Genomic DNA, 27,774 nt, shown 5'->3' with positions numbered 1-27,774 from the left:
GCCAGTTGTTCTTCCTGCATAGAAAGAAAACCTATTTTAGGCAAAACTGTAACCTCATGGATGCTCCGGAAAGTACTGAGTCGCAAGACAGATTTAATGTAGGTGTCCTGCCAGATATTTGCCCTGCCCGGACCCCGCCCTCTTCCCCGCCCACCCACGGCTCCGCCCAGACCCCGCCCATTGTCCGGCCCGCTCCGTCCAAGCCCGCCCTGGCCCGTCCATCCACCGCCCGCCTGGGCCCCGCCCTCTGTCCCGCCTCTGGGATTCGCCCTGTGCCCCGCCTCTTGCCCTCGCGGCGCGTGGGCGGTGGGGCCCTTCGCACGCGGCCTTCCGCGTCCTGGCGGGGCAGGCGCCTGTGCGCGTGGGTCCCCGACGCTGGGCGGTGGTGCTCCTGCGCGGGAAGGTTGACCGCAGCCCTCCGGGAAGGAGATGCGCGGGGTCTTCCGCGTCCCCTCCGCCCGCCTCCCAGGCCTGCCCCGCCGCCCTTTGCTGTCGGGGAGGGGCTGGGGTGGGAAGCTAGAGGCCCGGCGTCCTGGAGCCCCGAGAGCCGCCCTTCCCGGCCGCACCGCGCGCGCGCAGTCCCCGGCCCGGCCCGACCCCTGCCCGACCCGGAGGGGGGTCCCCGCGGCGCCGGACCCCCAGGGGCCCGCGGAGGGCTGCGTGGTGGGATCCCCGGGAATGGGGCCCCCCGCCCCCGCTCCGTCAGGACCGCGGGGCAGCCGGGAAGTGCGCGGCGGGACCCCCGCAGGACAGGCGCGGCCTCGAGGACCCGCGGTGCCCCAGAACCGACCCCCCTCCTGGGAAGGCTGCGCGGTGTCCCCGCCGGCGTGGCGCGGGTCCGTGCCCCCACCCGGAGAGTGTGTGGGAGAGTACTGTGAGCTGCGCTTTGCACTTTGAGGTTAGAGGGCGTCCGAGGTTTGGCGGAGGTGGGATTCTGACCCCGCCGTTTCCCACCTGGATGGCCTTGGGCAAGCGACCACCGTCCCTGGGCCTCGGTATCCCCGTTTCTCAGGCGAGTAGGGTTCCTTGTGAGGAGTCAGGAGTAGCGCACATCACTAGCGTTTGGGGAAGTGCTCGGTTGGGCCGTGAGCTGACGTCCCTGTGGAGCGCCAGGCACCCTTCACCCTCACACACACTGGGGTCCGGCAGGGCTTTGTCCCCTCGTTCATCAGTGCATCGTGGCTGCCACAGGGAGAGGGGAGGCACAAAGGCGCTGTGTCACAGGAGTGGGCCTGGGGCTTGCCCCCGAGGTGGGCCACTGGGTCGAGGTGCCCACGTGTGTGCACACGTGTGCAAACACAGGGCAGACCATGGGCAGAGGATCAGACAGGGTCCCCACAAGGAGGTCAACCTCAAAGAAGCTGGGGCCGTCCTCAGGAGGATGGCCTCAGGACGCAGGAGAACCAGCCCCCAGCGGAGGAAGAGGCTGGACAGAAGCAGAGACTGCTGAAAGGCAGGATTTCGACCCAAAGGCCACAGAGCATCCAGAAAGAGATGGGAAGTGCTGGGTTAGCAAACGCCATCTTCCAGTACAGAACCAACATGGAGCATTTTCTCATGGACAAACAAATACAGATGATTGGTCTCATCTAATACATAATTAATATTCTTATTTCTAATAACACAGATTTTTAAAGATCGGCTAGAACAACACATGATGAGATTTAGATCTTTATATTTCGTTCAGGAAGTCCTGAATCCTAGGTGACAGAAATCCTGGTCTCAAGAGACCATTTGTAACGGCAGGTTCAGAGTCTGTAAGATCTTATGTGGATGAAACACGGATGGAATAGTGACACTGGTATGACAAAAAGAATCTCATTCAAATGAAATCTGGAAAACAATTTATAAACCATCTCAGTGAGGTCAGGAGTTAAAGTGACATCATAAAACCCACTTCAGCACACCTGAGTTTATGGTAGTTCCGATGCAAAGGCGTGCTCCTGGCCCAGAGAAAGGACAGGGTTTAACCACCCTGTCCAGGACAGTGACAGGTGTCATGATTCGCACACCCACTGGCCTTCAGAGTATTTTAACTCTCCTCACTGTCCCCTGAAGTGTTAATTAGTTCACTTGCTGCCATTTGTAGGTTTTAATGTGCTTGTTTTTGCTTTTTACAATTGGGAAATGCAACGTACACGTGCAAAGTGTACAAACACACACACACTGTTTAATCAGTAGCCCTGAAGTGAACACTCAGGTTATAAGTCACCCCCTAGGTCAGGAAATGCAACACGTCCAGTGTGCCTGAAACCTCCCATGTGCCTCCCACCACTGCCTTGGGGGTGGGTACCCCCCCACCAAAGCCCACAAGGTGCAAATGATTTACATGGGTGTGACCCTGGGGAGCCCCAGTGGGTTGGGGAGAGACTCAGGTGCACCCCTTTGGGGGACTCTTGGCCTGCATTGGACCAGAAAGCTCTCAGAGCCCAAGGAACGGCAGCCTGGGAACCTCAGGCTGGCCTGCTGGGAGTCTGTGACAGCTGAGGTCACACCCTCTGGGCACTAAGATCGTCTGCTCCAGCCACCACACTGACTTCTGTGAAAGACCATGAAGTGGGACTCAACTGTGTCCACCCCTCTCCCCCATCCGGGGTGGAAGCCCGAATCTTCATGTGACCATATTTGGAGATAGGGCCCTTAGTTAGGCATATGGCCAGGTCCTAATCCCATAGACACCAGAGCGCCTTGGCATGTACACAGAAGGGAAGCCATGTGGGGACAAAGCAGGAAGGTCCGCAAGCCGAGGAGACTAGTCTCACCAGAAACCAATGCTGATGACAACTTGATCTTGGATTTATTTTCTTACGGATCTGGGGGCCAGAAAATGCTCCTTCTTGCATTTCAGCTTTACAAGCTGTGATCTTTTTTCTTTTGGCTGTAAACCCTCCTTTGGTTTTCCTTTGGGAGGTTCTGTTGGGAGAAAATTGCATCTCTAGAAATAAAAGCAAATGGTTCTTCAGTCTGAATAATGCCTTAAAAGTTCCAAGTGTTAAGCCCCACCGACTGTATGAACTTGCGAAATTGTGACCCTCTGGTTTTCATGCTGGTTCCCTGTGCCTGGGGTGGCTGGTGTGAGGGTCTGGCCCTCTCGCCTTTCGGAGCGCCTGCATCCCTCCCTGCCGAGGACAGTCCCTTAGTCTGTTTGGGTCCCTACTGAATCTCTGCCCTTCTTATTTTTTTCTATGTGGCCTCTACTCTACATTTAGGTGCAGAGAGTCTGTTCTGCCAGTGTTCAGGTCATTTTCAGTCTTCAGGTCATTTTCTGGGTTGTCTACACTGATGTGGGTGTTCTCTAGCTGTAACTGTGGGATGAGGTGAGCCTAAGGTCATCCTACTACACCATCTTCCTGAACAGCGTCTTTATTTCATTTTCATTCTTAAAAACTTATTTGCCCTGGGCAGTCATTTTCCTTTTCCTATTAACATATAATGTATTATTTGCTCCAGGGGTACAGGTCTCTGAATCGTCAAGCTTACACATTTCACAGCACTCACCATAGCGCATACCCTCCCCCATGTCCATAACCCAGCCACCCTATCCTCCCCTTCCCCCCAGGCAACCCTCAGTTTGTTTCATGAGATTAAGAGTCTCTTATGTTTTTTCTCCCTCCCGATCCCATCTTGTTTTATTTTTTCCCTCCCTTCCCCCCATGACCCCCCCACCCTGCCTCTTAAATTCCTCATATCAGGGAGATCATATGATAATTGTCTTTCTTTGATTGACTTATTTCGCTAAGCATAATACCCTCTAGTTCCATCCACGTCATTGCAAATGGAAGATTTCATTTCTTTTGATGGCTGCATAGTATTCCATTGTATATATACCACATCTTCTTTATCCATTCATCTGTTGATGGACATTTAGGTTCTTTCCATAGTTTGGCTATCGTGGACTTTGCTGCTATAAACATTTGGGTGCACGTGCCCCTTCGGATCACTACATTTGTATCTTTAGGGTAAATACCCAGTAGTGCGATTGCTGGGTCATAGGGTAGCTCTGTTTTCAACTTTTAAAGGAAACTCCATGCTGTTTTCCAGAATGGCTGCACCAGCTTGCATTCCCACCACCAGTGTAAGAGGGCTCCCCTTTCTCTGCATCCTCGCCAACACTTGTCGTTTCCTGACTTGTTAATTTTAGCCATTCTGACTGGTGTGAGGTGGGATCTCATCGTGGTTTTGATTTGTATTTCCTGATGCTGAGTGATGTGGAGCACTTTTTCATGTGTCTGTTGGCCATCTGGGTGTTTTCTTTGCAAAAATGTCTGTTCATGTCCTCTGCCCATTTCTTGGTTGGATTATTTGTTCTTTGGGTATTGAGTTTGTTAAGTTTTTTTTTTTTTAAAGATTTTATTTATTTATTTGACAGAGAGAGATCACAAGTAGACGGAGAGGCAGGCAGAGAGAGAGAGAGAGAGAGGGAAGCAGGCTCCCTGCTGAGCAGAGAGCCCGATGCGGGACTCGATCCCAGGAACCTGAGATCATGACCTGAGCCGAAGGCAGCGGCCTAACCCACTGAGCCACCCAGGCGCCCGAGTTTGTTAAGTTTTTTATAGATTTTGGATACTAGCCCTTTATCTGATAAGTCATTTGCAAATATCTTCTCCCATTCTGTCAGCCGTGTTTTGGTTTTGTTAATGGTTTCCTTTGCTGTGCAAAAGCTTTTGATCTTGATGAAGTCCCAATAGTTCATTTTTGCCCTTGCTTCCCTTGCCTTTGGCTATGTTCCTAGGAAGAAGTTGCTGCGGCTGAGGTCAAAGAGGTTGCTGCCTGTGCTGCCTGTGTTCTCCTCAAGGATTTTGATGGACTCCTATCTCATCCATTTTGAGTCTATTTTCATGTGTGGTGTAAGGAAATGGTCCAGTTTCATTTTTCTGCATGTGGCTGTCCAATTTTCCCAACACCATTTGTTGAAGAGACTTTTTTCCATTGGACATTCTTTCCTGCTTTGTGGAAGAGTAGTTGACCCTAGAGTTGAGGGTCTGTTTCTGGGCTCTCTATTCTGTTCCATTGATCTATGTGTCTGTTTTTGAGCCAGTACCATACTGTCTTGATGATGACAGCTTTGTAACAGAGCTTGAAGTCTGGAATTGTGATGCCACCAACTTTGGCTTTCTTTTTCATCATTCCTCTGGCTATTTGGAGTCTTTTCTGGTTCCATATAAATTTTAGGATTATTTTTTCCATTTCTTTGACAAAGTTGATGGGATTTTTTAAAAAATATTTTATTTATTTATTTATCAGAGATCGAGCGAGAGAGAGAGGGCACAAGCAGGTAGAGGGGCAGGCAGAGGCAGAGAGAGAAGCAGCCTCCCCATCAAGCAAGGAGCTGGATTCAGGACTCGATCCCAGGACCCTGGGATCATGACCTGAGCTGAAGGCAGCGGCTTAACGGACTGAGCCAACCAGGCGTCCCAGTTGATGGGATTTTGATAGGGATTGCATTAAATGTGTAAATTGCTTTAGGTAGCATTGGCATTTTCACAATATTTGTTCTTCCAACCCATAAGCATGGAATGTTTTTCCATTTCTTTGTGTCTTCCTCAATTTCTTTCATGAGTACTTTATAGTTTTCTGAGTACAGACTCTTTGCGTCTTTGGTTAGGTTTATTCCTAGGTATCTTATAGGTTACTTTCTCTTTCTTAATTTCTCTTTTTTTCTTTTTTTGAAAAGATTTTTATTTATTTGACACACAGAGAGAGAAATCACAAGTAGGCAGAGAGGCAGAGAGAGAGAGAGGAGGAAGCAGGCTCCCTGCTGAGCAGACAGCCCAATGCCGGGCTCGATCCCAGGACCCTGAGATCATGACCTGAGCTGAAGGCAGAGGCTCAACCCACTGAGCCACCCAGACACCCCTTAATTTCTCTTTTTTCTGTCTTGCTGTTGGCGTATAGAAATGCAACTGATTTGTGTGCATTGATTTTACATCCTGACACTTTACTGAATTCCTGTATGAGATCTGCTTTGGAGTGGAGTCTTTTGGGTTTTCCACATAAAGCATCATATCATCAGGCAGTCACAGTCTTTTGGTGACAATCATTCCACTATTTTTTGGCTCTCAGTATTGGGGTTGGGAAACCAGATGTTAATCCTTTCAAAGCAAACTGACTTTCCTTGCTGGCTACATTAGAGATTTCCAGTGCCTTTTGTGATCTGCAATTTCACTGTTACTTGGCTATGTGTGAAATTTTAGTGTATATAGCTTAAAATTTGGGGAGAACTTGGATCTGAGGGTTCTAGAAAGTTCTCATCCATTTTCTGTTCAATCATAGCCTCTTCCTTTTCCCTTTTCTGGAACTCCAGCTAAATGTCTACTATTTTCCGTGTGTCTTACCTTGCCTGTAATTTCCCTGTTTGTCTCCTTGTGCCACATTCTTGACATCTATTTTTTTTTAATTTTTAAAATATTTATCTGAGATAGAGCAAAGCACAGAGGGAAATACAGGCTCCCTGCTCACGAGGGAGCCAGGTGTGGCGCTGGAACTCAGGACAGCAGGGTCATGACCTGAGCCAAAGATAGGCGCTTAACCGACTGAGCCACCCAAGTACCCCTCTTTATGATTGATCTCTTCCAGTTTGCTAATTCTCTTATTAAGCTGTTAAATCGGCTCAGTAGCTCTACATTTTAATTTTAATGTAAGAGTAATTAATTTTTGTTTTGAATTTATAAAATCTCCTTTGGTTCTTTACAGAGACTGCTTAACCTTTTATAGACAGCTGTGAAAATCAATCAAGGAACGTCTCACCAAAATGGTGTCAGGAGGCCGGTAGGGGGCGCGCTGTGGCCAGCCCTGATTATCGATTACAGACCCAACAGGAACAGAGGCACATCGCAGGTGGGTACCACTTCACGAAGCCAGCTCCTGGACCGAAGGTTTCCCGCTGCCCCGGCAACAGCCCAGCCAATGAGAGAAGGGCACAGCCCAGCCAATGGAGACGGCCACAGCCCAGCCAATGGGAGACGCGCTCAGTCCGCGGCTCCCGCTCTGTGCTTCCGGGTTGGCGCGGGAGGCAGGCGCGGGAGGCAGCCGCGCGGACGTGAACCGCGGACACACGGGAGTGGGCGGTCACTGCGTCCGTGCGGCGGCTGAGTTGGCGCGTCCCGCCGGTGAGCGAAGGGCGGGCGAGCGGCCAACAGCCGCGGCCACGAGGCCCGGCCCCGCGGACGAGCACCCTCGGGCGTCGCAGCTGCGGCCCAGCGCACGGAGATGCCGGGCCCCGGGCGTTCGCGCCGCGTCCGTCCCGTCGTCGCTGCCGGCCGGCCCGTCTGCGGGAGCTGGCGACCCCCGGCTGCGCGCACGGCCCCCGAGAGGGAGCCCCTCCCTGCTGTGCGGGCCGCCGGGCCGCCTGTCCCGGGCGCGGGCCGCTGCTGCTCCCGGCGTCCGTCTCTGTCCGCCAGGCCGCCGGCCGCTTGGGGCTAACGGGGCCCACCCGCGAGCTCCGCCGCGCTTTCCCCGGAGCGCTCCGTCGGGCCGCGGAGCCGGGTGCCAGAGGTCGTCACGTGGAAAGAGCGAACTAGAGAAGCCGCAGCTGGTGCGGACGGCGGTTCCCGGGAGCAGCTCTCCCGTCCTGTCTCCGGGTGAGTCCCAGAACCCACCGCCCCTCACCCAATCGCAGGGTGTCCTGGCGGCCCGGGCTCGCCCCTCAGCGCCTCACCCAATCCCAGGGTGTCCTTGCGGCCCGGTCCCGCCCCTCAGCGCCCCACCCAATCCCCTTGTGCTCCCGTGATCAGGTTCCGCCCCTCTCAAACCTCACCCAGTCACCGTGCGTCCCCGCTGCCGGCCTTTCCCTGGCCGGAAGCAGTCCGCGGACGTTCCTGGGGGGACATGGAGGCGCTGCTGAAGCGGGAGCTGGGCTGCGACTTCGTCAAGGCTACGGGTCACTCGGGGGGCGGGTGCATTAGCCAGGGCCAGAGTTACGACACGGACAAAGGACGCGTGTTTGTGAAAGTGAACTCCAAGGCGGAGGTCGGGGCCGCCGCGGGCCGGGTCAGGGTGGGCGGGTGGGCGGGTGGGGGGCCGTCGGCGAGTGGCGTCTGGGTGGGGCTCCGGGCCCGGGTCTGGGGTCGGAGGTCGGGGTTCGGGCTCTGGGGTGGGCGCGGGAGTGCTCAAGGCCCAGGCGGGGTCTGCACGGCAGGGCCGCGGGGCGGTGGCGCTTGCTGCCCCCGAGCCGTTGGGCGGTGTCCGCGGTTCCCGGGGTCGCGCCCCCAGCTGAGCCTTGGAAGCCCCTGGGAGGGTAGCGCGCCCCGTGGGTGGCCGTCTCGGGACCCCTGCGCCGCGCTGCCGCGGGGACGGCGGTTCTGGGGCGGCCGGGGGTGTGGCCGCCGCGGGTCTGAGCGGGCCCGGCAGTGGCAGCGTCTTGTCCCGGGGTTTACTTGGACGGGCGGCTACCGGGATGTCTTGTGTTGTTGGAAATCCTCGGGCCGCTGCCTCTGGGAGTTTGGGCCGCGGGACCACGGACCCGGCAGTGCCGGCGTCTCCGCTCTGGCAGCGGGTGTCCGCTGAGAGCCCACCGCCACGCTGCGAGGGGGGCTTCTCCCTGTTCTCAGTGTCGGGGGCGAGGGAGCGCCCTGGGGTCTCTGTGTCAGAGCACCAACCCTGGGAGCCCAGCCACCTCCAGGGCGCTCACTCCAGGTCTCACTGGGACTTAGGTTTTGACAGAGGAACTGGGCAGGGGGCACCGGCTTTGGCCCACTGTAGCCCCTCACTCCAGAAAGTTCTGTCTGTACATGAACCTTCTCACAGGGGCCCCCGAGAGGACAGGGGAGCCTCAGTGCTGAAGCCGTACCCCCCCCCCCCCCCCGTGCGGCTGTCACTTCTGTGCCCGTTTGCGTGGGTCACGCCGGTCCTGTTAGCGGGAAAGCCCGGGCTGGCTCCAGGAGGCAGTGGGCAGCTGGGCAGTGGGTTGTTTCAGATGGGGCGGGAGGGGCTGGCCCCAGTACCCCGTCCTCAGGTCACACCCGTGCTGCGCCTTCATTCTGCCCCTGGAGAGCATTCTCGCCATGGTTTCCACTTTCTTCCCAGATGTGACGCCCGCTGTCCGCGAGAGCCGGTGAGCTCTTTCTGAGCCGACCCCCCTCCACGCTCCGCTCTGCGGGGACGAGCTGCCGCACAGCCTGTGCACAGCCTTCTTGCAGGCGTGCGTCCGCATTGGTGCTTGGAGTCACCTCAGCAGCCCTCGCGGCTCATGCTGCCCCTTCCCACGTTCTCTGTGGGGCTTCTCTGCTTTCTGGCTTTGTTGTCCCACATAGGTGGCATCTGGCCCCTTCCTGTGTGTATTTCCACCTTCAGAGTCATCTCTGCACCCAGCGTGAGATCAAGAGCCACCCATTCCACCGATGGTGGTGGCCAGGTGCCCCAAAGTCCACGCTCTTCTTGCTGACCTTTCTCCCCGGAGTTCCTTCTGGTCCTTTGGCAGGTGGTTCTGCACGCGCACTTTTCTGGCTTTGTGTGGACGGACACTGCTGTGAGTGGTGGTGCCGTGGCAGAAGCATCTGCTGGCCACATGAAAACAGGACTTCCTTCTGTGCCTTCCCTTGTAGGGCATGGAGATAGCTCCCACCCTGCTGCGAGAAGACTAGTGATTGCGCCTGTCTTTTCCCTCACAACCCCGTGAACTGACCTGCTCGAAGCAAGATTATTCTTATCTGTCTCGGTGCCTGCGGTTGGGTCCCTCCTGCTCCTCCCTTAAGCTCCAGAGCTTTTTTGGAGCACTGTGGCCCCCCCGCCCCCCGCCTACTTCCCTCCCTCTCCTCTCGGGGACCTACAGACACTTGTGTGAGGGAGGCTTCACCTCTGGCTGCATTCACAGATCCTCTCCACCTGTCCCCGATGGTTACCGATCTTATTCTCCCCTTACTCGGCTTTTCCAGACCAGTGCTCTGGTACAAAGCAGCCAGTGCCGTTAGCTGTCCGCGGTGGTGGGATGACGATGATGTGTTTACAGAGTGTTCAGAAGGGGCTGCGCCAGTGTTAGCAGCCAGCTCAGTCGCTCAGGGCCACGAGCCTGGGAACTTGGTCCCCGGTATTAACCCACTTTACGGGGGAGGGAGCAGGCGTGGGGAATGTGAGCAGCTCCGCCGAGGTCATAGACCGGTCCTGAGAGTATGGAGAGGAACGTTCCTGGCAACACTTCCTCTTAGCGTCACGAAGCTTCCCGGCTGCTGGTCGGTGCCCTGGGCCCTCCCGTTCTGGGGAGCTGTGCGCGGCGGTGAGAGTAAACTCTGTCAGTGCACCGGCAGAACAAAGGCAGCGGGACAAAGCAGCCAGACTGCTTGCTCTGCATGTAGAAGGACAAAGCAGACGTGACCCATCCGTGGTGATGGGGATGCGAGGGGCTGGGGAGCAGAGGGGCCTCCGGGCGACAGCGTCCTGACTGTGTGTGGGGGCAGTCCTGCAGTGCGCAGCCTTGGTGAACGCTGGAGTCACGTGCTCCCATTGGTGCCTTTTTCTTCTCATACTTCTGTAGCATCTTGACGGGGAAAAAAAAAAGCTACTCTAAAGGGAGTAGTTACTTAGTCTGGGAAGTGAGAGAAGGTTTTTCTGAGAAGGTAGAAGATATTAAGTTGAAATCTGAAGCATGATGAGGAAGGGTCTACCTTGTCAAAAGATGGGGGTGGGGCTGCGAGCAGAGGCACATGGCCGCTTTGAGCTGTGGGGAACTAGAAGAAGACCATAGTCCAGGGGCACGGGGGTGTCTATGCGTGTGCTGGTGTGTGCACATGTGGGCATGGAGGTGTAGGAAGGAGCCCAGGGAAGCACAGGGAGCAGGCAGGGCCAGACCCCGTGGGGCTCACACAGGTTGCTAGCTCAGGCGTGTTCCAGGCAGGGATTTGCCGTCAGTAACGGTCCCTGCCAGGGTGAGCAAGGAGGTGAGGGGAAGGACAATTGCTGCCGTCTGGGGGAGACTGGGAATGGTGGTTAAGATGGGATGGTTTCCAGTGTGAGGTCAGAGGTGCCCTCGAACCTGGTGAGAGGTGACCTCAGGTGTGTAGCATGTGCAGGTGGAGGGCCAGGTGGCACAGGACTGTGGCCAGGGTACCGTCAGATGATGGCCCACATGCATAGTCCAGCTCTGCACCAGATGTTCGGTGGAATTTTAGAGGCCTTCCCCTTCCCTCTCTGGAGAGACTCAGTGAGAGTGTAGAAGAGGGTCCAGAACATGACAGTGCGACCCTACTTCCTCCTGGGCCGGTTCAGTGCGCAGCCTGCTCTGTTGGAAAGCCCAAGAATCTGCGTCTGTCGGGTCTGCAGTCAGGTGGCCTCTGCTTCAGATTGTGACGCTTGAGGGAACGCGTCCACGTAACCCCTTTCCAGAAGTCATCTTGCTCTCCCTTCTCTCCCCCTCCTCCATTATTTTTCGGAAAGGCCAAAAGAATGTTTGAAGGTGAGATGGCAAGTTTAACTGCCATCCTGAGAACGGACACCGTGAGAGTGCCCAAGCCCATCAAGGTCCTGGACGGCCCGGGAGGCAGCAGCCTGCTGGTGATGGAGCACGTGGACATGCGGTACCTGAGCAGGTCTGTCTGGGCACCGCCCCCCCAACTTGTCTTTGGTTCTCTCTTTTTTTTTTTAATACAGATTTTATTTATTTATTTGACACACTGAGATCACAAGTAGGCAGAGAGGCAGGCAGAGAGAGAGGGGGAAGCAGGCTTCCTGCTGAGCAGGGAGCCCAGTGCGGGGCTCAATCCCAGGACCCTGAGACGATGACCAGAGCCAAAGGCAGAGGATTAACCCACCGAACCACTGTCTCTCTTTTTTTTTTTTTAGCATTTTTTGAGTCTTGAGATTTTTTTTTTTTTAAGATTTTATGTACTGGGGCACCTGGGTGGCTCAGTGGGTTACAGCCTCTGCCTTCGGCTCAGGTCATGATCTCAGGGTCCTGGGATTGAGCCCCGCATTGGGCTCCCTGCTCAGCGGGGAGCTGCTTCCTCTTCTCTCTCTGCCTGTTTCTCTGCCTACTTGTGATCTCCATCTGTCAAATAAATAAAAATAATAATAATATTTAAAAAAAAAAAAAGATGTACTTATTTCAGCAAGAGAGAAAGAGAGAACACAGCGGGGAGGGCAGAGGGAGAGGGAGATGCAGACTACCCTCCCCACCGAGCAGGGAGCCGGGTGTGGGGCTCGATCCCAGGACTCTGGGACCATGACCTGAGCTGAAGGCAGAGGCTTCATGGACTAAACCCCCAGGCGCCGCATGGCTCTGTTTCATTTCTGAGTCTGAGCCCCTTCATACCTGAAAGCTCACATCGGGGTATCACTTTGAGGGACCTGTGACCCCACGCATCACGGGCTGTGGACCTAACCTGAACCCTAACCCTCGGCTGTGCACGCTGAGGGCAGATGGGAAAGGAATCTCCTAAGAGGAGATGTGGACAAGGGACCCAGCTGCCCGGGAAAGGCTGGGAAAGAGCACCAGACAACCGGGGCCCTTCATTCCCCTTTCAGTCACTGAAGCCAACTTTACGTCCCCTTGGCTTGCTTTCCGTGGCCTGAGACTGTGCACGAGGCCGTGACCCCACAATGATGTGCCCCATGCTTGACTGATGCTCTCCCTTTCACAGCCATGCTGCCAAGCTCGGAACCCAGCTCGCAGACCTACACCTAGACAACAAGAGGCGTGGGGAGACCCTCCAGAAGGAGGCTAGCACCGTGGGTATGCAGCTGTGCGGGCGTGAGGGCCCCTCGAACACACTTGGCTGGCGTGGGCATGTGGGTGGGTCTGTGTTGATGCTTGAGGAGAGGAGTGTCACCCCGAAAGCTAGGGACACAGTGGACAGAGGGAACGCGATTCTGTACCGTGACGTAGCGTGTTTAGAAGAAGAAGTTTTCCCCTGTCCTGTTACGGTTCCTTTACCCCTCCTGCCCCAGAGGAAAGCCTGTCAGAGCTGCAGTGGCTTTCTGTGCTGTGCCTCCTCTCCTGAGAACGGCCGCAGTCGGGGCACAGTGAGGCACAGCCCGGTGGCCCTCACGTCCACCCTTTGTAGAGCTTAGTGCTTCCAGTGTTCTCGTCTTCTGATGTTTGGTAATCTGCGTGCAGCCCTGGGGTCACTGTGCGAGCGGAACAGCTGACACACCAGGGGCGGACGGCCAAGGCTGCTGTGTCACATGGGTCCTGTCCGCTGCACCCTGCCGCCACCAGGCCCACGTTGTCCAGGCCTTCGGGGTTTTTGCCTAGTTTGGGGGAGCCGCAGGGGACACCAAGGAGGCCGTTTCAGATCAGCTTATTCTTCACAGATGGCCAGGGCAAGGCTGGCCACCGGGAGCCATCCTTTCCCAACAGGTCACAGGGTGAGCTGCTCTCCTCCTTCCTCGGATGCAGCGTTGTCGCTCCTCTGAGCGGCCTCTGGCGTCTCTCCCGGGCAGTGTGGGTGTCCTGCATCTCTGAGTCCGAGCAGAGCAGGCTGTTCCCGAGCCCCGAGGTTTTGTGGAGACGGGGGCCCTCGTTTGTCTCTGGATGAGGACACGAGGGGAAGGGCTCAGCAAGACAGGCCTCAATGCTGTCCTGAGCTCCAAAAGCAGCCGGAGGAAGTGTGGGAGCCAGTTGTCTCTCTTGTCTTTCTTCTGCTTACAAGGGAAAGGAGCCGGGCAGGTGGTACGGCCCTTCGTGGACCAGTTTGGGTTTGACGTGGTGACATGCTGTGGATACCTCCCCCAGGTGAGTGACACCAGCACTTGGCCTTCTGCGTTCACATCAGGTCAGGTCGCCCGCCCAGGGAAGGAACCCACCTCCCCCTTTATGAAATTTTAGTAAAAGTCTTCGCTCCCTTTTTCTCTTGGCTGATTTTGAAGAGGTTGATATGAGGTTTACCTGCCTCACCCGCTAGGTAAGCTCAGATAAACAGGACCAACAAGTCAGGGTGCTGAGTCTCGAGGTGTGGAAACATTAGACTTCGGGGCAGTTTTCTTCCTCCTAGATCCTCAAAGATAGCATGATGTAAGTGGACTGCACCTTTCAGTTTTATGACCCTGTGGTTGGCTCCCTGGGAATTTGGGCCGCGGGGCTCAACCCAGTGCCCAGCAGATGTTCTACGGGGAGGGTGGGAGCTCTGCTCCCGGACAGTGCAGGTGGCTTCTCGGAAGAGGAAACTTTCAGGGATTCTTGGTAGGCACCGGGGCACAGGAGACACTATTCAGGTTTTGGAATGTGGGGAGGGGTTGTCCAGGAAGCTGCTCTGGGTGGCAAGTGCCTGAAGGCTGGTGTTCCCTTGTCCCACCTGCTCCGTGGAACTCTGGGGCCGTTCTGCTGGCTCTGCCCCCTCCTCGCCGGCTTGTGGCTCGCCCAGTGTGCGTACAGACACCTAGGCCTGCACGCACACGCCTGGGGGAGGGGTTCTGTGTTGTCAGGTGGTGGTTGCTGCCCTTGATGGTGTCCTTGAACCGGGCCTCATGCGACCCCTCCTGCCCTCGCTCTGGGGAGGGCAGTGCTGGCTGCCTGAGTGGGGGCCCCAGAGGGGTCCTTGTGGCCGGTGGATGGTCAGAAACAAGCTCCAGGTAGGCGCAGGCCAGCTCTGGGTGTGCTCCTGCGTGAGTGCAGGTGGACAGAATGTGCCCTAGAGCTCTTCAGAGTGGCCTGTGTTGCTCCGCATGGGAGGGTCCCCTGCTTCTGCCACAGGGTGTGAGGTCCCCTTCTGTCCACGAGACACTGTCTGCCTGGTCAGCCACCACGCCTTCCGCAGCCTGCCCGTAAAGCAGTGCCCTGCTGCTTTGGGCTTCTTCCTTGGGCTCTGCCACTGTCCTCTGTCTACGCAGGTGAACGACTGGCAGGAGGACTGGGTCACCTTCTACGCCCGGCAGCGCATTCAGCCCCAGATGGACATGGTGGAGCAGGGGTCTGGGGACAGAGAGGCCCGGGAGCTCTGGTCTGCTCTGCAGGTGAGTGCAGCCAGGGCCCGACGGGGGAGGCCCCGAGGCAGGTGTGGCCACTGGGGGGTCCAGGCTCCGACAGGAGATGGGCTGGGCCGGCCAGAGGGGTGGCTGTCGGTGTCCCTCCACCCCGTCCGAGCCGTGTGTGTCCCTGCGCATCTGTGCGCCACACTCTGCTGGGGCAGTTGGGCCACACAGGAAAGCGTCTGTGTCCCTCCCACGTGTGCTGGTTACTTGGCTGAGAACGGGTTTCCTTCCTGCAGCTAAAGATCCCCGACCTGTTTCGCGACCTGGACATCGTCCCAGCCCTGTTGCATGGAGACCTCTGGGGAGGAAACGTAGCCGAGGACTCCTCTGGGCCCATCATCTTTGACCCGGCCTCTTTCTACGGCCATTCGGAGTACGAGCTGGCGATAGCCGGCATGTTTGGGGGTTTCAGCCACTCCTTCTACTCTGCCTACCACCGCGCAGTCCCCAAGGCCCCGGGGTTTGAGGCCCGCCAGCAGCTCTACCAGCTCTTCCACTACTTGAACCACTGGAATCATTTCGGGTCGGGGTATAGAGGGTCTTCGCTGAACATCATGAGGAATCTCACCCAGTGAGCGTCCCTGCTCTGGACGGGCGCCAGGTCCCAGCCAGACGCCTGCGGCCAGCGCCTGCTGCTGCCCCCAGTCCTGTCCGGCAGGGCTGCTTCCCCGACTTCACACGAACCTTTTGCTCCACAGCTGGGTAAACCACGCTGGGGTGGGTGTGGGCCCCATCGCGCGGGCCCCGTGGAAACGCTGTTGCCCGGAGGCTGAGCCGGAATGGCCAGCTGCTGCTGGGCGCGTGTTCCCGGCAGTCCCTCATCTCCTCTCCAGAGCGACTCTCACTCTGACGTGGGGAAGATGCCTCCCGGCGGGTGAGACGTGAGAGTAGACCTGAAACCAGCACCGCCCTCGGCTTCTTGCTGCCGGGGTCACTGAGCACATTCCCTTCTTTTCCGGCCGCTCTGTGCCTGCCACAGGCCGAGCAGTCTGGAAGCTGGTTCTGGGAGTGACCAAACTGCGGGTCCTGGGTAAGTTTAGGAGCCACTGAGTCCCTCCTGTCAGCACCCCATCTCGCCTGCCCTTGGAAAGCTCGTGAGCTACTCCTTTGTGTAAAAGCTCTACCCCGCGGCTCCCGCTACACGCGGACTGTTCTGAGTGGCATTGATGCTAAGAAAGCCTTTTGCATAAACATTTGAATAAACTCACTGATGTCAGTCATGCACGGGATTGTGTATTTCCTTCATTTGCAATGTAACTCAATGTTTATCTTAGGTGTTTGCCAAGAGACCTTTGTAATGCCTTGTGACAAACAGAACCCTTGTTTCTTTCTTTCTTTTTTTTTAAAGATTTATTTTATTTATTTATTTGACAGACAGAGACCACAAGTTGGTGAGAGGCAGGCAGAGAGAGAGGGGGAAGCAGGCTCCCCGTAGAGCAGAGAGCCCGATGCGGGGCTCGATCCCAGGACCCTGGGATCATGACCCGAGCTGAAGGCAGCGGCTTAATCCACTGAGCCACCCAGGCGCCCCAGAACCCTTGTTTCTTAAGAGCAGTTTCTTTCTCGACTGTTCACTAAGAGAATAGCGTGGAGTTTCCCCCATACGGACAGTGTAGCCTGAGGACTGCTTTTCCTGTCTGACCAGGTGAGGTGCGTGGGCCGCTCGGGGAGGCCTGGTCACCAGTGGGCTGTAGAGAGAGGTCCCCAGAGGCCCCTCCTGGGAGCTGTGCCATCAGTGAGGGTGTGGCCAGGCCCCAGGCAGGAGGTGGTATCACAGCCGTGCACCCCTGTCTCCTGGCTTTGGGGGTGGTGCAGGACTTGCCAGCTTTTTAAACTCGGCTGCTTGTACGATAGCTCATTCTAAAATACCAACTTTTGGGGGTGCCTCAGTGTCTCAGTTGGTTAAGCGACTTCCTTCGGCTGCGGTCATGGTCCTAGGGTCCAGTCCTGCATCGGGCTCCCTGCTCAGCAGGGGGTTTGCTGCTCCTGCCTGCCTCTCCTCCCGTCACGTGCATGCTCTCAGGCCCTCTCTCAAATAAATAAATCTTAAAAGTTTAAAAAAATAAAATACCAACTTTTATACCTAATTTTGCACCCATAATTTTTTATATGTGTATATATTTTTATATAAAGAGTTGTTATGGGGCACCTGGGGGGCTCAGGTGGTGAAGTGTGGGCCTTTGGCTCAGGTCATGATCCCAGGGTCCTGGGATTGAGTCCCACATCAGGCTTCCTGCTCAGTGGGGAGCTTGCTTCTCCCTCTGCCCCTCCCCCTGCTTGTGTTCCCTCTCAGTCAAATAAATAAAATCTTAAAAAAGTTGTGGGCGCCTGCATGGCTCAGTGGGTTAAACCACTACCTTCGGCTCAGGTCATGACCTCAGGGTCCTGGGATCGAGCCCCGCATCGGGCTCTCTGCTCATCGAGGAGCCTGCTTCCTCCCCTCTCTCTCTCTCTGCTTGCCTCTCTGCCTGCTTGTGATCTCTGTCTGTCAAATAAATAAATAAAATCTTAAAAAAGAAAAAGTCAAAATTGTATAAGCTGCAGACCCAGAAGCCCGGAACCTATCCCAAGCTGCTGGTGGGTTGCTGTGTTCCATGAGAGCCCCTCTCAGCACATGTCATCCCAGCACAGAGACTGCATTGTTCCCTGGGGGTCTGGGCTGACTTGGGGGCAGAGGGGATGAGGTTCTGACTGAAGGCCGCACTTCCAAGGGCAGCTGTGGGATGGGGTCCCGGCAGCGGCCTGCCTCCTGTCCTCGCCAGGGCAGCCTGCTGGCCTCTGGAATATCAGGGAGATTTGGCTAGACATAGGATGAACTTCAGATTCAGGTCCTTAACCCCTTGGCAGCAAGACATTTGAGCCCTTCAGGGCAGCCGTGAGCACCCCAAGGGCTGCCAGAGGCAGGGGTGAGGTGTGTCTCTGGGGCCATTGTACTTCTTACTGAAATGGGAATGTTGTATCCAAACACATCATGGTCTGCCCCTGCCAGAGTACCACCGTTTCCACAGAAGGAAGTCCTCAGATAACTGAACTTGACCTTCCCACCTCAAAGCTGCTGCTGCTTTTCTTTTTCTTTTTTAATAGTTTTTTTTTAAAGATTTTATTTATTTATTTGACAGAGATCACAAGTAGGCAGAGAGGCAGGCAGAGATGGGGGGGAAGCAGGCTCCCCGCGGAGCAGAGAGCCCGATGCAGGGCTTGAACCCAGGACCCTGAGATCATGACCTGAGCCAAAGGCAGAGGCTTTAACCCACTGAGCCACTCAGGCGCCCCCCCACCCCACCCCAAAGCTTCTGAGTGTCCTTTTGATGAGAATGGCCCTGAAACTTTGATGTCTCTGTCTGAAACAGGACGTCAGTTCTGTGCCCTCGATGTGGTCTTTGGCTGTGTGTTCTGTGTCTAGGGGCCTCCGCCGGTGGTGCCCTCCCAGTTTTTGCCCTGTATGGGATCATGAGTTCCGTTTATCATTACCACAGTAATGGTAGGCACAGGACCAGCACAGGAGGCTCTTAGGTTAGCCACTCGAGCTTTGGATCCCTCTTTCATAAAGGGGGCTGATAATGACACCCAGGCGCTGTCCCAGTGCCTGCCTGTGGGTGCTGCTCCTGGCTCCCCACTTGCGGGGGACACTTCCTCGTCCTTCCAGTGGAATGTGCTTCCAAGGCCATCTTGCATCAGATAGCCTGTCTAGTGCGTGGGTTTCCTCTTGCACAGAAGAATTGCTCACACTGGAATATGTGCAGAAACAGCACAGAGATGAAGGCCTCTGGGTTCTGAAGAGGTGGCAGAATTCCCCTCCCTTTCTCAGAGCAATCATCTGCCTCATCCCATGGCCCCCAGCACAATTCCTGGTGGAGGCCAGAGCGATGGACTAGAAGGGACACCTGGGCAGTGTCTCTGCTGGCTCAGGCTGCAGCCAGGGCCTTAGGACTCCAACCCCCCCACCACCCTGCTGCCTTCCTGGCGTCCTTTTTCTGAGCAGCTTTGCAAAAGCCCTACCCGGCCATGGGCTGTTTTCCTTCTTGGTGTCACTGGACTCTGTGTCACGGTAAGGGTTCTGAATAGGCAGGGGAGTCCAGTGTATGTGCATGACCCCATCATTATCTCAGTCCTCCTGCCTCAGAAAGGGGACTCAGTTCATTGGATGTCCCTGATCACATCTCCCAACTGAACTTCTAACCAGCTGGTGACCAAAACTCACATGTACCTTTGAGAGGAGAGTGGGGCCAATTTGCAAAGTTACAGTGCTCTCTTTGGCATGTGTCTTCACGTGGAGGATTTGGCTGCTCAGATAGGAGCTGGGAGGTCTGGGAAGGGACCCCAAGTGCCTGGGCGTCAGCACCAGTAAGATGCTGTGCCCCTGTCTGGCTGCCACCTGCCACATTCAGACCCTGCTTGGGCAAAACCATGCCCAAGGCTCAGTGAAGACCAGCATCTCCCCCATGGTGCCTGCAGGCTCATGGGTGCCTAACTCTGGCAGCTTTGGGACCCACTTTAGAACCAATATTTGTAATTCTGAAAAAGAGAACAGAGAAGACAGGGAGGAAACCATAAAGAGCTGAAGACAACCTCAGAAGGTAGAAGGACCAAGTTTCTGTCCTGAAACCGCTCACCTGAACTGCCTTGGGGATGGCAGGAAACTTACCCCAGCCACCTCTTGGGGAAATTGTCAGATCCTGGGGACACAGGGAGGACCCTAAAAGCCTCCAGAGAGAGAACAGTTTCCACACAAAGAGGAAGAATCAAAGTGGCCTCAAACTTCTCGATACCAAATGAGCCGGAAAGTAATGGAGCAGGACCTCATTTCCAACCTGGAATTCTATACCCAGCCAAAATCTCAATCGAGAATAAAGACATTTGCAGAAGGGCAAGAGCTCACATCTCTCCATTAGGAACCCTTCCTCAAGATGCAATAAGAAGGTGGGCTTCACCAGGCTGGGAGAAAAAGTGTAGGAGGAGGAAGACATGCAGAGGTAGATGCCTTTTCCACAGATGGACACATAATCTCTCCCATCCCACCTGCGGTTCTGCAATGACCTTGTGCATGTGTGTGCATGCACATGGGCATGTATATTTTTTTAAAGATTTTATTTATTTATTTACTTGACAGAGAGAGCGAGAGAGCACAAGCAGGGGGAGTGGCAGGCAGAGGGAGAGGGGGGAGCAGGCTCCCTGCTGAGCAGGGAGCAAGGCAGGCAGCCCCTATCTCAAGACTCTGGGACCCTTACCTGAGCTGCAGGCAGAGGCTTCACCAACTGAGTCCCCCAGGCGCCTGGGGCATGTGTGTTTTGAGGCTCCTTTTGAGGGCAGCAGGTCTCTTACCAGGGGTTCCGTACTTGGTAGGGTGGGCCACTTGGTATCAGAGTCCCCGGAGCACCCTCGACCTGTGATGTCCACCAAGTGCCCGGATGAACAAGCCCAGCACCGGCGACGGGTTCACTGGACAGAGTCTGGGCCAGGGGATGTGGTCAGGACCCCCAGCCGTGTCCCGACAGTGCGAGATCTAGCTGGGCCTGTGACCCGTGTCCCAGGGATAGCGGACCCTACCCTGAACTGTGCCCTGCGTCCCGCTGGGGCTGGGCCGACGTCCAGCAATGGTTCGTGCAGCCTCTGGCGGGAGGTGCTGGCAGGGCGCCCCGTGGGTGGGCCCCACGGAGGGTTGTCTGGCGCCCCGCGCGGACACAGGCGGAGGGCGCCGCCCCCACTCCAGTCTCCACGGAAAGGCCCCGCCGGCCCTCGGCCTCCGGCCGGCTCGGTTCCCCCACGGCGCGAGCCGGCGGGGAGCACCGGGGCCGGACGCCGCGGAGCCCGCAGGCGGTGCAGCTTCGGCGCCGCCCCCGCGGACAGCGGCCTCTGCAGCTGCGGCTCCGCCCCGGCCCGCGTCTGCGCCCTCCGCCGCCGCCCCCCCCCCCCGCGCCCTGCCCGCCGCCGCGATGGAGCAGCTGCTGCGCGCCGAGCTGCGCACCGCGAGCCTGCGGGCCTTCGGGAGCCCCGGTGCCGGCTGCATCAGCGAGGGGCGCGCCTACGACACGGACGCGGGCCCGGTGTTCGTCAAGGTCAACCGCCGGACGCAGGTGCGGCCACGACACCCCCGCGGCCTGAGCCGGAGGCTGGAGAGGGGACGGCGGGAGCGGGGCGGGGGGCGCGGGGCGCGGGGCGCGGTCCTGCCGGAGCGGGCACCTGCGGGGCCGCGGGGCTCCAGCATTTTCTAAGGACGCGGGGCTTCGTCAGCGGGTTCATAACCCGCGTTCGCTGTCATTTCTCTGCCCACCGAGCGTGGGGGACGCGAGGCTTGGCGTCCTGGAGTCCCGGGCTGCGTCTGCTTCTCCCCGGCCGGCTCCCGGCTCCCCCTTCCACAGCGCGTGGGTCCGTCTCACCAGGCGGGAGGGGCACCTGGAGGCCAGGCTCGGTGAGGGAGCGCGAGGGCGCGACCCAGTCCCCCCGAGTCCGGGCCTGTGCTCGTGTTTGGAGCTGGGTAATGCCTGCTTAGCGTTTGCTGTTAAATACACTTTCCGAACGGAGGAGGTTAGCCTGGGCAAGCGCACCCCCGGTGCTGAGGGTGACTCCGCAAGGTCCCCCCCCCCCCCCCCCCCCCCGTGAGCCAGGGCCTGAGCAGGAGTTGGGGGTGCTGGCTATGGGGCTGAAGGACTTGCAGAGAGGCTCCTCCCTGTCCCCCTGCAGCACTGCCCACCTGTGGATGAGGGGTTGGGCCTGGTCCAGGGAACTGTCAGGGAACTTCCTTTCAGAACCAAAAGCCCTCCAAAAGCCCTCCAAATAAGCCCCACCTCCTGGGAAGCACTTTGGGTTCAGGGTCCAGGCAGGCTGTAGAACCCTCCTCACTGAGTGCTCCCCCAGGCCAGGATCCCACCATCTGCCCTTGAAAGCCTGGGTGCAGTAGGTGAGCAGATGGCAGGGGAGGCACTCAGGACACAAGCAGTCTGGAGCCCAGGTGTTCTCTGCTCCTGTATGTTTGGGGGTTCGCTTGCCCTGGGAGCGCCGCTGAGATCGCTGGGGACTGTGGGATGTTCCCTGACACCAGCCACCCCTTCCTTCAGAATCCCAGGTGTGGGCTGGCGGTGTGGAGGACGCCTTGCCTCAGTTTCCCCTTGAGTACTCTGAAGTAAAGGGTGGGATTCTCTGCCCCTGTGGACATAGTACTTTGGCCTCATGAGAAATAATTCTTTAGCCAGAAGTGTTCACATTAATAAGCACACTTCTAACCAACTAATAGTGAATATGGGGTGAGAGTTCACCTGGTCTAAAATCGGGGTATTTGTGGGAAATGTTTCAGAAATGGGACGGCTCCTGCGTCCCAGCAGAGGCTGTTCCCTCTTCTTCCTTGGTGGGGTGTGAGGCTCCTTCCCACGCCCCAGGCCCTGCTGCCTGCTTATCTCTGGGGACAGGCCCTGGACCCGAGCCAGGCCCTGCTGACCTTCCTGCCCTGCCTTCCCTTGCCCCCAGTGTGTGTCCCAGTCACTCAGAGATGAGGCCTCAGGCCCCCCTGTGGTGCTCCTGCCCTGCTGGGATTGCCTGAGGCTGTGAGGTGGGCAGGTAACCTGGAAGGGGACCAGGTCCAGCTCCAGACCCGCCACTAACCCACACTCTGAGGCACCCCACTGTACTCCCTGGCACACCCGGCCCTCCCACAGCCCCTGCCATGGCACTACCCAGAACCTCCACAGCACCCCAGCATACCCCCAGGACTCCCACAGCCCCCTGAGGTACCTCACCACCTTCCTTGCACCCCATGGTACCTGTGGCCCCAGCAGCATCCTGCAGGACCCCACTGTGCCCCCAAGCACACTTGACACTTCCATGGGCTCCCTGCACCCCACCGTATACCCAGCACCTCCAGCACCTCCTCTGCCCTGGGCTTCCCTCCTCTCAGAGGAAGCACTCAAGGGGGTGCATCACCCCAGGCCCCAGGCACAGCCTCATCCTGCAGCCCCTTCCTATACGAAAGGGGCCACTTTGCGCCCCACTCTCTGAGGAGCTGATGTCTTGCTCTCCAGCTAGTTTTCCATAGCTGAAGGTCCCGGGTGCTTGGGATCCTGCGCGGCGGCTCCTGTCCAGGGCGGCAGAGGCCCCTGCTGGACTCACGGTGCCTCTTTGGGACGCAGGCCCGGCAGATGTTCGAGGGTGAGATGGCAAGCCTGGAAGCCCTCCAGAGCACAGGCCTGGTGCGGGTGCCTCGGCCCATCAAGGTGATTGACCTGCCTGGAGGTGGGGCTGCCTTCGTGATGGAGCATCTGAAGATGAGGGGCTTGAGCAGGTGCGGGAGTGTGGGGGGAGGGAGGAGGGGGAGAGGGAGGGAGGCGGAGAGGAGTGTTTCAGGCCCCAGTGGCCTGGAATTCCCTGCGTGAAGCCGTGGCCTCGCCTCTTTCCTCAGTCAGGCGGCCAGACTGGGGGAGCAGCTGGCGGACCTGCACCTTCACAACCAGAAGCTTGGGGAGAAGTCGAAGGAGGAGGAGAGCACAGTGGGTATGTTTGTGCGCTTCTGTGCGCCCTTGCCCCCATCCTGGTGTGCCTGCCCGGCGGGGGGGGGTGGGCAGCGCTCTGAGTTTTCCTGGGGCTGAGCGGCACCCGTCGCCTGCGGTGCCGCTGGGCAGGGGAGAAGGCTGGGGGCGCCCGCAGGTGGGTCGTCGGACTAGCTCTGGACGAGCTCCTGGGTGCGGGTAGGGGTCAGTTGGGGACTGCGCCTGTCCGGGTGTCTGCTGCGCTCTGGCATGGAAGAGAAGGACAGCAGCTCTTTCTGCCGACAGGCCGCAGGGCTGAGGGAGCCGAGCCTCGGCACGTGACCAAGTTTGGCTTCCACAGGGTGACGTGCTGCGGCTTCATCCCGCAGGTGAGTGCCGGCGTCCTCTGCGCACCAGGAAGGTGGCCGGAGTTCCGAGCTCCGAGTGTGAGCCTGGATACCTGGGATGGGAGGGCAGAGGTAGAAGTTCGCGGGGCTGGGCTCTGAGGAGGGGGCAAGCTGGATGGGGGGGAGCATCCAAGCAGAGACCTCACCACAGGAGGTTGTGTGCTGAATGTGGGGACTGAAGTGGGCAGAGGTGAGGCCGCGCTCCAGTCAGGGATCAGGTCCTGGTCCCCCACTCGGGGACGTTGTAGTTCTCGTGACACAAACTCCGTTATTTCAAAGTGTATGGGGACGTCTGGGCAGCTCAGTAGGTTAACCATCTGACTCTTGATCTCAGCTCAGGTCTTGATCTCAGGGTCACGAGTTCAAGCCCTGTATTGGGTTCCACACTGGGCATGCAGCCTACTTGAAAAAAAAAACAAACAACCCAGAGAAACGCGTACAATTCTGTGTTTTTTAGTATATCCCCGAGTTGTGCAGCCATCGCCACTGTCTGATTATCGCACATCTTCCTCACCCCCAGGAGAAAGCATTTACCAGTTAGCAGTCACTCCCCAGTCCCCTGCCTCCGGCCCTGGTAACAGGTCACCTCTTCCCGTCTCTATGGATTTGCCCATTCTAGGCATTTTGTGTACAAGGAAGCCTGTACTAGTTGGCCTTTGGTCCCTCCCTGTCTCCTGTGTGGGCAGAGGGCAAGTCTCCAAAGTGGGTGGTCCTTGGGGTGACATCCTTATGAAGCCTGAGCCAGACTTAGGGCTCCCAGCCACTGGGCAGCCCTTGCATCTGGGGTCCCCTGGCCCACGGGCGGGCCTCGCATCCGGGGTCCCTCAGGCTCTGTCCACACAGTGCTTTCCCAGATTTGTTAGAGCTCCTTAAGCGTCTGCTGAAGCCAGCTCCCCCAGGTTACGCGTCTGCCTGGAGCCGGGGCCAGAGTGGCTAGATGGGGCTTAATGTCCTGCTTCAGATGTTGAGTTAAGAGCTGTGGGCTCCCCAAAGCCCCACTTGACCTTGCACAGTGACTTTTCAAGAACCAAGGAATGAAATCACACACAAACCCCCAATCTGTGAAGTTGGTGAAAATGGGGCTGGTCCATTAGGGACCCAAATTGCCCCTGTGTGCCCCTTTAGACTCCAGAACCAATGAACCTATTTAGCTCAGCTTCAGCTGGCCAGAAAGGGGTGAGGGACCTGGGTGGACACTTAGTCCACCTTAAGCTAGGACAGATGGTCCTGCATGGAGTGCCTGGACTAGCCCAGAAGTTCCAGGAGGGTCCTGCTCCTTGGGAGGGATGCATGGGCTTTCAGGGCCTGCAGCCATTGGTGGGGCAACCCTGCGCGGTGGCAGCGGGCTTCTCAGACAGCTGTGTGCTCAGCCCCCTTGGGACCACTGGCATTTCGTGCACGCCACTCCCTGGGCACATCTCTAAGTGCTTTATCCAACACCAGTCCCCCAGTTGCCGTAGCAACCTTAGGAGGTGGGTGTTGTCATTTGACTCTTTTTATAGATGAGAAAACAGAAGCACCGAGAAGCCGAGCGGGACAGGGAGGCCATGCGGCTAGCGAGTGGGGGGCCAGGATTTGACCCACAGCCTGGCTTCAGAGTGTGGGCCCAACCCCCTCACTGCCTTGCCCCTCTGTCAAGGTGAAGGTTGGCTCCCACCAGCGGTGCCCTCAGGTGGCCCTGCCTTTGGCAGCTCAGGCCCAAGTCCTGCCCTTTCTGGGTGAGGGGATCACAGTCCCTCTGTCCAGGAGGAGGGACCAGGCTGGCCAATGCTGGTGTCCAGCTCCTGATACTCAGTTTGTGTCTTTTATACCCTGGCCATCCAGAAGGGAGATGGAGCCTTGGACAGGGAGAGGGAGCCTGTGCAGACAGATGGGGAGGGAGGAGCTGCCATCCCATATGCCTCAGGCTGTTTGGGGAAAGGACCTCGTCGCCTGCTTTCAATTTTTTTTTTTCAAAGATTTTACTTATTTATTTGACAGAGAGAGAGAGATCACAAGCAGACAGAGAGGCAGGCAGAGAGAGAGAGGGGGAAGCAGGCGCCCCGCCGAGCAGAGAGCCTGATGTGGGGCTCGATCCCAGGATCCTGGGATCGTGACCTGAGCTGAAGGCAGAGGCTTAACCCACTGAGCCACCCAGGCGCCCCTGACTTTCCTTATTTTTATGTTCTTCTCATCTCTGAAATCTACTGTCTGACACTAGGACGGCCGTTCCAGCTCTCTTTTGACCGGTGCTAGCATGGCGTATCTTTTCTATCCCTTTAACCTATTTCTGGCATTATATGTAAAGGGCATGTCTTGTACACAGCTTGGAATTAGTCTTTTAACTGGGGTACTTAGACCCCTTGCGTGTAATTTGCTTATTGATATGATTAGGGTGAATCTGTCTTGGTCTTTGTTTTCTAGGTGTCCTATCTGTTCTTTGTTTCCCTTTTTCTTGTCCTCTGTTGGCAAGCTGTAGTGTTTGCTGTGTCTGTTCGTGGTTGTGCCTGGGTGTGGGCAGTCGCCTTGCAGAGCTGCAGCCCAGCCCCATCTCGTTGTCCAGGTGAACGAGTGGCAGGAGGACTGGCCGACCTTCTTTGCTCGGCACCGTCTCCAGGCGCAGTTGGACCTCATCGAAAAGGACTATGCTGACCGAGAGGCACGAGAACTCTGGTCACAGCTACAGGTGGGTGCAGACGTTACTCTCGGGGACAGGGGCTGTCCTTTTCTGAGCCCATCGCATTTGTGTGGGGTCCTCTGGTAGAGTGGAGCCCGGGAGCAGAGCTGGTCAAGTGTGGACACATCAGTGCCTGACTATTGGCGTGATGGGGAACCTGGGAAGGGGATGGTACCCGAGGCCATACTTGGCCCCTGAGTGCAAGTCTCATGGGCTCGGTCACCAAGCACTTAGCCTCAGGCTTTGCTCACGTGACACTCAGGAGCTTGGCTCATAAACAGTGGCGTTTACTATTGCTTTCTTACCCACTCTTACCCTGTTCTTTCTCAAAGCAGGAATGTCTCACCTCTTAAGAGATGTGGGCAGCAGATGCCCCGGAGTGACTAGTTTGAGAATGTAACTCTCTGAATGTGAAGAACAGAATTTTCATGCCAATCCAGGGTGAACATGCAGCGGGACATTTTATTTGACTTACTAATGAAGTGGCCCATATTACTAGGAGGAGTCGGCCCGGGTGTGCTGGGAAGTGAAGGGGCAGCAGAGAAAGGTTGCGGAGGTGCCTGAAAACCCCTCCAATTAGGTTATTCGGCTGGTAACCTGTCGGGCCACATCCCCTGAGGTCTCTACTGAGTGGACATCAGTAGGGCTGTGGAGCGCCCCGACCTAAATTTGTAAGAGTAAGATAAGGCGTTCTGCTGGACTCAGGGATCCTCATTCCTGGGCTTCCCAGACAAGGCTGTGGTTGGATCCTGAAGAAACATAAGGTCATCTTTGCCTTATTTCTAAGTATTGGATGAGGCAGCCGTGGCTCATAGTCCCATGGTAACTCTGTGCAATCATTATTTTTCTTAGGTGAAGATCCCAGATCTGTTTCGTGGTCTAGAGATCGTCCCCGCCCTTCTTCATGGGGATCTCTGGTCGGGAAACGTGGCTGAGGATGACTCGGGGCCCATTGTTTATGACCCAGCTTCCTTCTATGGACATTCTGAGTTTGAACTGGCAATTGCTTTGATGTTTGGGGGGTTTCCCAGGTCCTTCTTCACGGCCTACCACCGGAAGATCCCCAAGGCTCCGGGGTTCGACAAGCGGCTGCTGCTGTACCAGCTCTTTAACTACCTAAACCACTGGAACCACTTTGGGCAGGGGTACAGGAGCCCGTCCCTGGGCACCATGCGGAAGCTTCTGCAGTAGTCCCCAGCCTGTACCCCTGTCGCCTTGCTTTGCAGATGAGGGAGGGTGGCAGCACCAGAGATGGCTTCGGGGACTAATAAAGTCAGGGGTTCAGGGAGCACGGTGTGAGTTGTCTGTGCCTCTACCCTCCTTGCAGTTGGGCTAATGGACAGGGGGCCCAGGGCAC

At 57.0% G+C, this 27,774-nt stretch overlaps 3 protein-coding genes across 4 annotated transcripts; all 3 read left to right on the top strand.

Moving 5' to 3' along the window:
- The first annotated feature begins 56 nt into the window (after positions 1-56).
- Positions 57-897, top strand: LOC116875503 (basic proline-rich protein-like). Its single transcript, XM_032871067.1, has 2 exons — positions 57-306; positions 470-897. Exons 1-2 carry the CDS (start codon positions 57-59, stop codon positions 895-897), a joined length of 678 nt encoding a protein of 225 aa, XP_032726958.1.
- Positions 898-7,798: 6,901 nt separating this feature from the next.
- FN3KRP (fructosamine 3 kinase related protein) lies at positions 7,799-15,572 on the top strand. Of its 2 annotated transcripts, none has more exons than XM_032870314.1 (6): positions 7,799-7,968; positions 11,368-11,519; positions 12,570-12,661; positions 13,581-13,663; positions 14,758-14,880; positions 15,135-15,572. In XM_032870314.1, exons 1-6 carry the CDS (start codon positions 7,828-7,830, stop codon positions 15,471-15,473), a joined length of 930 nt encoding a protein of 309 aa, XP_032726205.1. In that variant the 5' UTR covers positions 7,799-7,827; the 3' UTR covers positions 15,474-15,572. The 2 variants fall into 2 exon arrangements, with proteins under 2 accessions (XP_032726205.1, XP_032726206.1); XM_032870315.1 differs by lacking the exon at positions 7,799-7,968 and adding an exon at positions 10,604-10,723.
- Positions 15,573-20,809: 5,237 nt separating this feature from the next.
- Positions 20,810-27,705, top strand: FN3K (fructosamine 3 kinase). Its single transcript, XM_032870312.1, has 6 exons — positions 20,810-20,972; positions 23,019-23,170; positions 23,288-23,379; positions 23,661-23,743; positions 26,304-26,426; positions 27,270-27,705. Exons 1-6 carry the CDS (start codon positions 20,832-20,834, stop codon positions 27,606-27,608), a joined length of 930 nt encoding a protein of 309 aa, XP_032726203.1. The 5' UTR covers positions 20,810-20,831; the 3' UTR covers positions 27,609-27,705.
- The last annotated feature ends 69 nt before the right edge of the window (positions 27,706-27,774 follow it).

The sequence above is a fragment of the Lontra canadensis genome, unplaced genomic scaffold (genome assembly GCF_010015895.1).
Source record: "Lontra canadensis isolate GAN:19392208 unplaced genomic scaffold, GSC_riverotter_1.0 scaffold41, whole genome shotgun sequence".
Classification (NCBI taxonomy): domain Eukaryota; kingdom Metazoa; phylum Chordata; class Mammalia; order Carnivora; family Mustelidae; genus Lontra; species Lontra canadensis.
This window is presented reverse-complemented; position numbering and strand designations above follow the sequence as displayed.

Coding starts and splice junctions, on each gene's coding strand:
- LOC116875503 (XM_032871067.1), top strand. CDS start 57: ATGGATGCTCCGGAAAGTACTGAGTCGCAAGACAGATTTAATGTAGGT. Junction 307..469: donor GCCCTCGCGGCGCGTGGGCG/GTGGGGCCCTTC, acceptor CCCGCCTCCCAG/GCCTGCCCCGCCGCCCTTTG.
- FN3KRP (XM_032870314.1), top strand. CDS start 7,828: ATGGAGGCGCTGCTGAAGCGGGAGCTGGGCTGCGACTTCGTCAAGGCT. Junction 11,520..12,569: donor GACATGCGGTACCTGAGCAG/GTCTGTCTGGGC, acceptor TCCCTTTCACAG/CCATGCTGCCAAGCTCGGAA. Junction 13,664..14,757: donor GCTGTGGATACCTCCCCCAG/GTGAGTGACACC, acceptor CTGTCTACGCAG/GTGAACGACTGGCAGGAGGA.
- FN3K (XM_032870312.1), top strand. CDS start 20,832: ATGGAGCAGCTGCTGCGCGCCGAGCTGCGCACCGCGAGCCTGCGGGCC. Junction 23,380..23,660: donor GGAGGAGGAGAGCACAGTGG/GTATGTTTGTGC, acceptor TTCTGCCGACAG/GCCGCAGGGCTGAGGGAGCC. Junction 26,427..27,269: donor AACTCTGGTCACAGCTACAG/GTGGGTGCAGAC, acceptor TATTTTTCTTAG/GTGAAGATCCCAGATCTGTT.